Source organism: Ochlerotatus camptorhynchus, unplaced genomic scaffold (assembly GCF_037179485.1).
Source record: "Ochlerotatus camptorhynchus isolate MF236.1 unplaced genomic scaffold, CSIRO-AGI_Acam_v1.1 ptg000477l, whole genome shotgun sequence".
In the NCBI taxonomy this organism is placed as follows: domain Eukaryota; kingdom Metazoa; phylum Arthropoda; class Insecta; order Diptera; family Culicidae; genus Ochlerotatus; species Ochlerotatus camptorhynchus.
In genome coordinates, this window is record NW_027040963.1 from 243,735 (window position 1) to 256,069 (window position 12,335).

At 36.0% G+C, this 12,335-nt stretch overlaps 1 protein-coding gene across 1 annotated transcript in view; it reads right to left on the minus strand.

The window, feature by feature from the left end:
- Positions 1-3,762: 3,762 nt before the first annotated feature.
- The window catches only part of Cad88C (cadherin-88C), a 119,143-nt gene continuing 110,570 nt past the window's right edge, over positions 3,763-12,335 (minus strand). Inside the window, exons 11-14 of the mRNA XM_065235384.1 lie at positions 4,693-5,015; positions 4,430-4,628; positions 4,165-4,360; positions 3,763-4,103 (exon numbers count right to left, since the gene is read on the minus strand). Of these exons, the coding sequence (XP_065091456.1) occupies positions 3,784-4,103; positions 4,165-4,360; positions 4,430-4,628; positions 4,693-5,015 (1,038 nt within the window). The 3' untranslated portion in view covers positions 3,763-3,783. The remainder of the gene's footprint in view (positions 4,104-4,164; positions 4,361-4,429; positions 4,629-4,692; positions 5,016-12,335) is intronic.

Genomic DNA, 12,335 nt, shown 5'->3' on the forward strand with positions numbered 1-12,335 from the left:
CTCCACAAGAACTGTATGACTGGGCAGTTAAACAAACAGATACAAGCATAACAAAATTGAACTTCTGCTTCATATCAAATGATCAATACACAAAGATGTCCGATGAACTCAAGGAGCTGTTCAGTCATGTAAAAACTATACCTGGTACACAAAAATTTCATTGTTCTGTACCTATTTCTCAAAACATAATTTCTACTAAGCGATTTTCACATTCAAAGGAAACTCCGAAAAATTTCACTCTGTTTCCGATAGACTAATAATCAATGAAAAACTCAAATTATGTATGGAGAATTATAGGAAAATAAATTTGGCACTAAACAAAAACACTAGAGTTTTTATTTATTAAAACACCATTCGAAATGCAGGAAAATCCTCTGTATTAGGCCCTTTCAAATGTTAGGCTAGATTTTTGTTTTAAGCACGCCCAGATTATCAAAAGGTCAAAATCTTTATGCTCATTAAGTTTCAACGGATTTTAATAAGGTTGTGCGCGTATTACTATTCGACTTTGAGTGAAACACGCTAAAAAAAAATTAACATGAAATAGTTGTTGTTCGAACAACTTTTTTTCCTTAAAAGCGCCCACTTTGCGATGTATCAAGAAAAGTTAGGTAATTATATTGCCTTTCATGAGAAAAAATATCAAGCAAATCTGAGGGGTACCATTTTTGGGAAAATGACTTTTAATTTTTAAATATATTTTTTTAGAATGTAGAAACCAATTTTTTAATTTATTTAAATTTTTTTATAAAATTTCAGATTATTTGCTAAAAGTTCGCCATACATCACTATTTTGTAGGGCTTGTCATTTTTAAGCTATATCGATTTGAAAAAAAAATCGACAAAAAACTTTGACCCTTATCAAATGTTAGGCGAGATAAATTTTGAAAAAAAAAAGGACGCAAAGTTGCTTAAAATTGCTAAGTCTCCACACCCACAAAGTTTCATAAGGTTCTGAGAGGGTGCTGCCAACTACGAAGACGATGATGATGATTTTTTCCCATTAGTACGTCAGAGTTCTCTTTTAAGTTGGCCAAACGATTGGACAAATAATTCTCTTGGGCGGTGGTTACATTCCATTATTCCAAATGTTTCTTCGAGAGCGTGGTTCAAAGGTCTGGATGTAAGTCGGGGATTCATTCGAGTGATATCAAGACTTATGTCCAACCACTACTCGCTAGACGCACATCTCTATAGAATAAACCTCGTTGACAGCAATATATGTAGGTGCAGAACCGGTTATGATGACATCGATCACGCAGTTTGGTATTGCCCGGGTAATGACGCCTCCAGAGCACGACTATTGGATACCCTAGTGGCCCGAGGTAGACAACCCTTCCGTGAAGTAAGAGATGTATTGGGAACACGTGATCTTCCCTACATGCAAGCGATCTACGAATTCCTTTGTTTGTCTGATGTTAGAGTTTGATGTGACTATCCCCTCCTTTCCAAACAATTTCCCGCCATTGTGTCCCAGTCTTATTATCCTCCTGTTCCTGTGCTACTTGCCCCTGCCCAGTCAGGATTTGGTCAACCGTCCGAGAGTAGTATCTGAAGGAGGCTTCAGAAACCAGTTTCCTACCTAGATCTTTCCAATTGAAATTGTTACCCATTAACCTCGAGCCCGCCACGAGTAATTGGTACCCAATACTAACCTAGAAATACTGCTATTTAAAATGTAAATCAAACATTACTGATTTTGGCTCCGCAAAGTGTCACACACGACTGAGCCTAGTAAATAAACGAACTAGTTAAAAAAAAACTATTCGACTGTAAAATAAGTATAGATTCAGAACCCTACATAGATTTCTGCGCCAATTCGCGTCGGAAATAGATATTTGAGAAGCAAATACCCCCCAAAATATCGATAATTTAAGAATAACTTTTTTTGTTTCAAGAGATAATGAGTTACAATGTTCAGCAAAAGCATGTGTTTTAACATGCAAAATATAGTTACAAAGAACCAAAATTGTAGGATGTCTAGAAAAACAGTTGTGTGTGTGTGTGTACAATCTAACCCCCACTGTCCGGCAGTGTTATTATGGAAGAAAACTGCTTTTTATTTCCTTAAATTAAAGCAGGTTTAGTCCGGGAGTTAGAAGGTGTTAGCTCTATTGCAGCTCCAGTGACCCATTTCAGAATGCCTGGTAATTCACGACCACTCCGAGGTCACTTTTACTTACAATAAGCCCCGCATGTTCACTCTACCTTTATCAAATGGATAATGGTATCATAAACACACTTCCAGATTCAAAAAATATTATTTACAAATCTGGCACGTATATAGTTTTGAAATTTGTTCAACTGTATTAAATCGATTTGAATGGACATTTCTTACCAATTTTGTTTCGAATACCTCTTGATTCATCTGCTGGCAGCACTTACTGTCCCTTACCGGCGACCAACCCTTACTCAAATGCTTCAACTTCCCGGATGGCGGCCCGCTTGATTCACTCCATCTTGATGACCTTCTGTTTGCCTATCAGCCTCTTCCACTTTTCCTAGGATGTCTAGAAAAACAGTTATACTGAAAAACATGATATAAAGGGGCCTTTCACGAAAAACGATATTTATCTCGCATTATATAAGTGCTAGAAATTTTGTGTTTTGAGCAATGTTGCTTAAAATAACATTTGCTACAAATTTTTGGAAGACGTTAAGTCTCTATCTGAATCAAAAAAGAAAAAATAATTTTTGATCTCAATTTTAGGTGGATTAATCACCAAACATCAAAAGATATGCAAAAACATTTTTGAACAAACTATACCCCTAAAATCAATGTTTGAGAAGCTATTAAAAAAGCACGCGAAAACGGCAAAAAGCAACACTGTGCATTGGCAGCCTTCGGTTTGTCAACGGCGCCGGTGGTGTAGTGATAAGCGTGATTACCTCTCACCCCAGCAGGCCTAGGTTCAATCCCAGTCGGTGCCGCCGGGATGTTCTGAGGCATAGCATCTCTGATGACGCCTTCCTTCGGATGGGAAGTAAAGCCGTTGGTCCCCGGATCATGAGTTGATGGGTCGATAGGCAGGGTCCAGGTGTGGGAGCTGCCTTCCTGGCACGTCGGTAGCATTGGTGCTCAGCACGGAAAACAAGATCGACGGAAAAAACAAACCAAAGGAAAAAAAAAAAAGCCTTCGGTTTGTGCAAAACCGACATTACACAACTTGTTAACAACATCTAGGCTCTTTATAATGGTTGGTGTGGAGGTGTATGTTTAAACAGTTTAATATCTGCAGAATAATACTTGATCCTGAATATTTTCAGCCAACTCAAGATCTTTTGAATACTTCATGCGGTCTAGGGAGAAAATCTGAAAGAAAATCCAATAACTTATACGAGAATATCTGAAAGTATATCCTGTAACCTATGCAACGTTCCCTAAACATTTTAAAAAATCACTGAGTTTAAGAAAATTTCATCAACATTTACGATGCTTCCTTAATTTCATCCAAGCTCCATTTTTTCTAATTTCACTCAATTCTACGATGATATCAGAACATCTATGCACTTCATCGAACTATTGAAAAGATCCTAATCCTTTTATACACAGAAAGCACGGCAGAAAGCGAAAGCAAAGCTCCAGTCACCTCCTATGAAAAGTAAGATAAATTTCTAAGCAATGTCTCAAAAATATGTTTTATAATTTAAAATAATTAACTAGAAATGACCACGCACAGACTAAGTGCTTCCACTCAAGTGGGATTTTCTTTCAGCACAAAATGTTTACAACAGTGGTGAAACGTTTTGATGAGTTATATTTTTTACCATACCTCATAAAAATTAAAGCTCCGTAGTTTCCAGTTTTTTGGTGAGTATGTTCCCATTTGTTAGCTTATCAATCTGAGAATATAAATTGTACTGCTTCACGATATCATACCTGTCCGTGTTATACATTTTTGATACGTAATCATCTGTGTTTATGATGTTGTCGTCCATCGATTCTGGTCCGGAAATGTTCTTAGTGAGATCGTCATCATTTTTGAACCACTCGTTTTCGTATGCTTTCATCCAAATTGGGTTGCTGCCCTCAATACTGTGCTTGTTTGTATTAGGTACTGAATTCAAAGCACCTCGCGACACCAAATCCGAATGGGCTACTGCTAAGGATAGAAATAAGAGTCATTTGAAGTTACAGCTTTAATCAAATACGCGCTATTTTACCGTAATTGGCAACACGAGCAGCCCGCAACTGTCGCCTATAGCTTGCACGTTGCGAGGCACACAATCCTAACACAACCGTCAGTAGTGCTCCGATAAACAAATTGGACACGAATAACCATACTACCACCGGTGTGCCCGATAACTCTGCCACGAAAAATGAGGCCTCTGATGCCTGGGTGTCCAGAACGTTGAATTCCTAGAGAGGAAAACATTGGCACATCATTAAAACGACAAAGAAACAATTCAAACCCAATAGAGTAATTACTTTGAACAGCTCGTCCAACTTTTCGATATTTTGGTCTACAATTTTTAATACATCCGAAACCTCCAAAATCGAATTATCCTGCCGGTTCACCAGATGAAGATACAAGTCAGTCTTAGTTTTGTCCACGGACCCGTCTCGATTTTCATGTATTCTAAAGTCGTCAATGTTTACGATACTGCTACTCACGTCACTCAGCACGCTGAAAATCCGGAAAACGTCGAAAAGTTATTTCATTGTGAAATTCGATTCACTAAATTACTCACTCTCGAAAAGTGAAAATTTTCTCCCGCACTTCTGTTGGTTGCAAACGAAGGACAAACTTTACTCTTTGATCCTCTCTCAGCAGGTAGATGAATACATGAGCCTCGTCTGTGTGACCGGCGCTGTCGTTGGCTAAAGCTTTAAAGTCGAAATAGCCTTTCATGCCCTTTTGTGGGTCGAAATTTAATTGAACAGCTCCGGTTCGGCGGTCGACCAGAAACGGTGGTTTTTGCACATTTTCCAATCCTTCAGTTAGTGTTTTTTTGATTTCACCAATTTGGTAGTAGCTTATCTGACCGTGAACACCGTCATCGCGATCGATGGCCTAAAAATAAGAATTTTAACAATGATTTTAAATGTTATTATATTGCTTAATACAGCACTTCTCCCCTCAGAAAACCGCAGCACTTTTATGCACAACCTACAGGAGAAAATAACTTATGACTACCTAATTCTGAACTGATACCAAAATTTGGAGTTTATCAGACTGACATAAGAGGTAGAATACCAAAAAATGTATGCAAAATACTTTCTAAATAGCAAAAATTGATATTTGGATACCAAAAGAATACCTGTGGGGTATTTTGTTATTATTGTATTTGCAGAATTATGTATTGGAATGGTATTGTGGGAACATTTTTCTGGTACACTCAGGTCTTTTTTTACACGGGGGATAAAAAAAACGTGTAAAAAAAAACCTACGAGATTTTGATTTTTCACATGCTTTAAAAAAATCGGATTTTGATGCCATTTGTAATTATAGCATGCTATGGTCCATACAGACATATTTTAAAAATTTCTGTATTTACACCAAAAATTGTAATTTTTTTTTTTTCTAAGCATGCCATTCGATTACCTATAGCTTGAAACGGATAATGTTATTGGAATCAAGTCGATAGGTTGTATCGTTGTCGAGAAATCGTTAAAAACGTACCGTGTAAATCGAGAAAAACCGTGTAAAAATAACCTTGTAAAAAAAACCGCGTAAAAAAAACCGTGTAAAAAAAGACTTCAGTGTATTAGGCTGTAACAAATTTCAAGTTTTTCTTTTGTCAACCCCCCCTTCAAAGGTTTGGAATATCACAAAAGGCGAAATAAAAAACTTTCAGGGCATAAGGGGAAATGGATGTAATGTCCTAATTTAGGCCCATACACTTAGAAATTATCGCCGAATTCGATAACTTTTACCAAAATCTGAACAGCTGAACTTTTCGGTAAAATTTATGCACTTCAATTCAATTGCTTTTCAGCTACTTTGAAACTAAATCTCCACTAAAATGACAAGATTTTATCATTTAAAAAAGGCTGAACATGTTTTGATATTATTTTCAAATTCAAAAGCCTTTAAAATGAAGGTCAAAGTTTTACCGAATGTTCAGCTGTTCTGCTTTTGGTAAAATTTACCGAACACGGAAACAAAATCTAAGTGTGCATACATAAATTCAGCAATCGACTACATTTTCAATAGCGACCAAAAATATCCAGTACCGATCCAATGACGCGTTCATCTAGATAAAATTGATAAATAGCAGATTTTTAGCGATGGGCCCAATCTTAGATCCATAGGTCAACATTAGAGCCATTTCCCCTATTTATTTTCCATGCACTGGGTATCGAAGTGTAGATTCAAAAGTGATTAATTGTTGTTACGTTGTTGTTTACAAACTTTTATTCGTAACCATGTCGGGTAGAACAATATTCGCGTTTGGAAAGCGTCGGATGACGATATCACGGATCATCACGGACTCCTGGAGCTGCTCCGATTTTGCTTCCCTTCGACACACTCGTCTAGGAAACGGATCAGCCGATAAAAAGAACAGGATAGTTCTTTTGTTCTCGAGTATCGCTTGGGTATTGATACTCGCTTTTCTAGATTTTATTATGTTGTAGAATATCACCTTGTTCTTTTACAAAATGTTTACATAAATTGGTACTAGACCAGTACAGCATGCCAGGTCCTTGAAATCAGATCAGCCGGTTTCAGTTGTTGTAAACGGATTTCATCGAACATCATTCCTAATCTTGTTTGGCAACTTACTAAGTAAACCTTATTCACTGCGCACATCTTCACCTTGTTCCAGTCGGGTCGCTACCAAGAACCGTTTTCATTGGGTCGTTATCCGATATTGTTACAATGTGCCGAGCCCACAGTAGTCGCCCGATTTTTGCATTCGATGTAAATTTATCAACTTACAAACCTGCTGCAATGATACTTAATGATTCAATTTTTTCTAAAGTGATTCAACAATTTCCAAGCAAAATCCGGTCTTTTTAAAATTGGTTTAGAATTGAGACCAAATCAGAAACGAATCAAGAAATTCCTCATTGAGTAAACACTTTTAAAAGCAGATTCAAAACTGTGTCCTAGCTTTTTTGAAGTGAGTTCCAACTTTCGAATAAGTCATCATCATTTTATTAACTGAGTCTAAACTTCTGTTATGTTATTCAATCCTTTTTAAAGTTGTCAAAATTTTCCTGAAGTGATCCAACATATCCCGAGCCCAAGCTTGAAAGAATTGGTTTCTAATTTTCTGGAGTGAGGCCACATTAGCTGATTTAATCCCGTTCCAAAATTAATCCAAGGATTCCTGCATTGACTTAACTATTTCCGAACTGAATCCAAGCTTTTTACTTGTTAACTGCTTTGGCATTCGGCAAGGACGCAATCTTGTTTAGGTCAACTAGCTTTTCAAAAAGTGTAGAAAGTTTTCCGAAGTGAACCGACACTTGACACCGATCGGTGCTCGATAGTTCCCGCGATTAATGTGTTGAGATGCATCAAATATGGAGAATTTGGGCACAAGAGCATGGATTGCAAAAATTGTGAGAGATGCTCTAGGTGCAGCCCACAACACAAAACGTCGGAATGTACGTCAACTTTATGGAAATGTATTAATTGTTTGAAAATAAATAAAGAACGTAAAATGAACTTGAACGTCAACCATGCCGCATTTTGATCGGAATGTTTGCTCTATAAAAGACTTTTTGATCAGAAGAAAAGCAGCTTGCGTTTCAATAAATAGCAGCCAAGTTCCAGGAATGTGAATCAATTCGATTTGTTGTATTTGAATATTGCGGGGTTGTCAACAAACTACGTAGCATTACGTTAGATTGTTGAGGAAAAACGTCCTCTTTTAGTTTTATTATCTGAAACTCATATTGTAGAAACCGAAACTTTTGATCAGTATAGTGTTCCGGGATATATTGTTTCTGCTTGTTTATCATATTCTAGACACACTGGTGGTGTTCCTATTTATGTCAAATAATCAGTTTAATTCGACCTTCGTATCAACGAAGTTATTGATGGCAACTGGTTCTTGGGCATTACAGTTGTACGTGGCATGCAGATGGGTAATTATGTATCATTCTCCCAGTTCTAGTGACCAGCATTTTGTTGAAGTTTTAGAGAACTGGCTCAAGACATTCCTTGATTCTAGTAAATTAAATATATTGGCTGGTGATTTTAATATTAATTCATGAGACCTTAGTTATTAATGCCTTAGCCCATGGTAACGATAACGATAATTTTGTAAAATTGAAGTGCTGGAGGAAATATTCTAAGCAAGCTGTTTCGAATCTTGTTGAAAGGAGCGTGGATTTTCCATTCGCGGCCGATAACTTAGATGAATCTACAGCTCAATCAACTAGTTGAGCAAAAGTTTGTTTCTATGAAGAACTCGAACATCTGGTAAAATTTGGATCTTTTGCGTCTTAAACGGAAAAGGGACAAATGGTACAAAAAATTTTGTAGATCAAATAATGACAATCATTGGAATAGGTACACAATTGCTCGTAATTAGTATTCACAATCGATAAAGAAAACTCGTTATGAATATGTTCAAAGGAAGATTGATCAGCATCAAAAAAACAGCAAAGAGTTATGGAAATTTTTTAAATCTTTATTAAAACCTAGTAATTGCAAACGGCGGTTCATAACTTTTAATGACACATTAGAACAGTCAGAACAACTAATTGCAGCTAAGTTTAATGATTATTTTGTAGACAGTGTTTCATTGATTAATCAATCCATTGAATTGGTCAATGAACCTGACGAAATAAAACAGCCAGTTAAAAGTAGTTGTAGATTTGAAGTTGTTCACCCAATTACATTAGATGAACTTAGAGTTATTTGTTTTTGATTAGGAAAATCGGCTAGAGTAGATAATTTTAATGCTGAATCATTACAAACTGGACATGTGCCACAAATTTGGAAGGAATCCTTAGTGGTCCCTATTCAAAAAGTTGCTGGAACGATTAAAGCCGAAGAGTTTCGTCCCATCAACATGTTGCGTACATTTGTGGATGTAAACCTAATTTTCTCAACAATTGTGCTTAATTAAAAAAATCTTTCATCAGGTATGAACACAAACGTTCATTCCTTAAAATTCTCAGCCTAATGTTTAAAAGATGTGAATCTAATAAGAACGAGGAAGGAGTCTAGGGGATTGGGATCTACACACTCAGAAATAACTACTTTTACACGAGACGTTATCTATATTGGACGTAAATCATGGAACGTAAATAAACATTTCATGTAAAATTAAGTGTTCTCAAACCGAAACATATCCGGAGTGATTTGAGATTTGGGCGTAATTGCATTTGTAAACAAACACGTCCATCGCCGATTTCTTGCGAATAAAAGCTCAATCTCAAAAACTAATAACATTATGAGGTAGAGGAATGATTCTTTTATCATTTGGTATAGTTTGTTTATGAGATTGAGCTTTTATTCACGTTAAATCGGCGATTGGCGTGTTTGTTTACAAAAACAATTACGCCCAAATCTCAAATCACTCCGGATATGCAAGTCGACAAAGAGAACGTTTGATTGAATTGATTTTCTCGTTGCTTTCAACTGATTCTTATGTCAAAAGGGCCGCTTATATGTGCCGGTCTCAGGGAAACGAAATTTACTTTACTTTTTCGTAGTGTGTACGTTAAAAGCTAGTTAAATCACATCAGGAAAACTCAGACTAACATTAAATATAATTCAATCACTCAACAGAAAAGTTTGCACTAGGTATGAACCACTTCAGAAAAGGTTGAACTCCGTTTATAAAATTTAAGATAAAAAAAGTAATGATGATGATGATGATGGTCCCACCTCTTACCCCTACAAAGAATTGAGCTGGACGATTTATCTTTAAGATAATTAAATATGACATTTTAACCAGGTTAGCAAACAAAATCGAACTGGTTTCAGTTACAGATATAAATTCCCTCTAGAGTTTACAGTTGCTTCACAGCGATATAAATGTGGAAAAGCTCAGGCGTCCACGTCTTAGTTCGCCTTTTTGTCCACCTAAAATATTCATAAGTTTTACAAGCAATCAAAAGTTAGTGAACAATCAACAAAGCATCCTATTACACTAGCAACCCCGCAATCTGATGCTATCATAATTTTCAGCAATGGCAGGAATGCTCACGAACTCCCAACATTTGCCTGAAAACTTACTACTAACTTCAAAATTGCATTTTTTTTTTAATTTTAAATTCTGTCCTCTATATCCGTATAACGCGCGCGAGGCTCAAACCTTTGTACACTACTTTTTTTTTAAATAATCTACTATTAAATCAAATATCAAAAATCCAGCATCACCATCGTGGCGAACAAATTAGTTTTTGCAGTGCTACAATAATTATTAAATAGTCGTTATAACAGCTATCCATACACAATAATCCATTAAAAATAACTTCGTCAAGATACATAATTTGTCAATTCTTAAAAAAAAAATCACTGGATAACCGTTCAAAAGACAGTTTTAACGTGTGAAATGCAATTTCTCTTAAATTCTGCTAATGTTGTTGCACGTTTAATCATCTCATCGTCAATTACAACAGAGACGTTCTCATTTAGTAAATTCTGCGAAATTACCATAAATTTAGTTTTACTTGTATTTAATTTTAACTACTAACTCACTGCTTACACTTCAACCATCTACTTAGATACTGCAAATCTTCATTCAAGTGTGAGACGGCAATTTCTAAATCCTTAGCTGCAATGAATAACACAGTATCATCTGCAAAAAGATTAAGGTCGCAAAACCGTGAAACACGTCGCAAGTCATTAATATACATAATCAATAAAAGGGGCCCTAATACACTTCCCTGGGGAACTCCAAGGTTATTCCCCACGGGACTGGAAACAAAATCATTAAAAACAGTCCATTGAATTCTGTCAGACAAATAGCTTTCAAAAAATTTATATGCAGTACTCGTAATTCTAAAGCGCTTGATTGATCTTAACAATAAGGCCCTAGAAATTGTTTCAAAAGCGCGTTTCAGATACAACAAAACAGCAACAATCGTATCTTTACACTCCAAGTTATTTTTCCACTTCGTCAATACCAAATTCAACGCAGTTTCACAAGAATGACCTTCCCGGTATCCCGATTGTTCTGGTATCAACAAACTATTACTATTTAAATACTCCAACAGCTGACCTTTAACAACAAGTTCTAAAATTTTCTCTAATGTGTGCAACATGTTGATAGGACGAAACTCTTCGGCTTTAGTCGTTCCAGCAACTTCTTGAACAGGAACCACTAAGGATTCCTTCCAAATTTGTGGCACATGTCCATTCTGCAATGATTTATTAATAAGGTCCAGAAAGATGTAGCCAATGACATGAAAGCAATCTTGAATAACTCTAGCATTATTATTTTCCTAATGAGAAACAAATAACTCTTAGTTCATCTAATGAAATTGGGTGAAAACCTTCAAATATACAACTACTTTTAACTGGCTGTTTTATTTCGTCTGGTTCATCGACCAATTCAATGGATTGATTAATCAATGAAACACATTAAACTTAGATGCAATTAGTTGTTCTGACTGTTAAAATGTGCCATTAAAAGTTATGGACCGTGGTAAATAAGCACCGTCCAGAGAGACAGGATCAAATTCGATTTTGAAATCTGTGTTAGGGAATGAGCTTTTAACAGGTAATCGGTGATAATTTTGATCACTATTGCAACAGTTGGACATTTGGGTAATTTTCAGTAATGACCTATTGAAAATTAATAAAATGTTCAATTTAGCAGATTTGTAGCAAAATTTCTAATCGATTGGTTTGTTTAGAATTAAAATCCATCTGGTATTGACAGAGTTATATGTGGTCAAAATGTGACCACTTTTCGAAATGCTGTCAATTTTGGTTTTTTGAAATTGCACCCCCAATATGTAGCCAAAAGACGTAGTCCTACGTTAAAAATAAAAAAAAAAATACATTTTTTAAGCCTGACTTGAGATGGATGGTTTGGATATGAATTACCATGCCCTGATATGGATGGTAAATATGAATTGCCATGACCTGATGAATGGTAAAAATTAATTAACATGACCTGATGGATGGTAAAAATTAATTACCATAACCTTATGGATAGTAAAAATGAATTGTCATGATCTGATGGATGGTAAATATGAATTGCCATGACCTGCAATGGATGAGAGCATAGGTACCTCATATCTGCTAACCTATCAAAATTCACGAACCAATGAGATTCAGTTTACATACGGACTATCATGCTTAACGCTCACTCGATTCTATTCATTCTTTATTCCACACTAATATACCTTTATGCCACACTAGAGTATCTTCTACACCAAAGTAACAATTTGATACTTAACAAGTGTTGTTTCAACG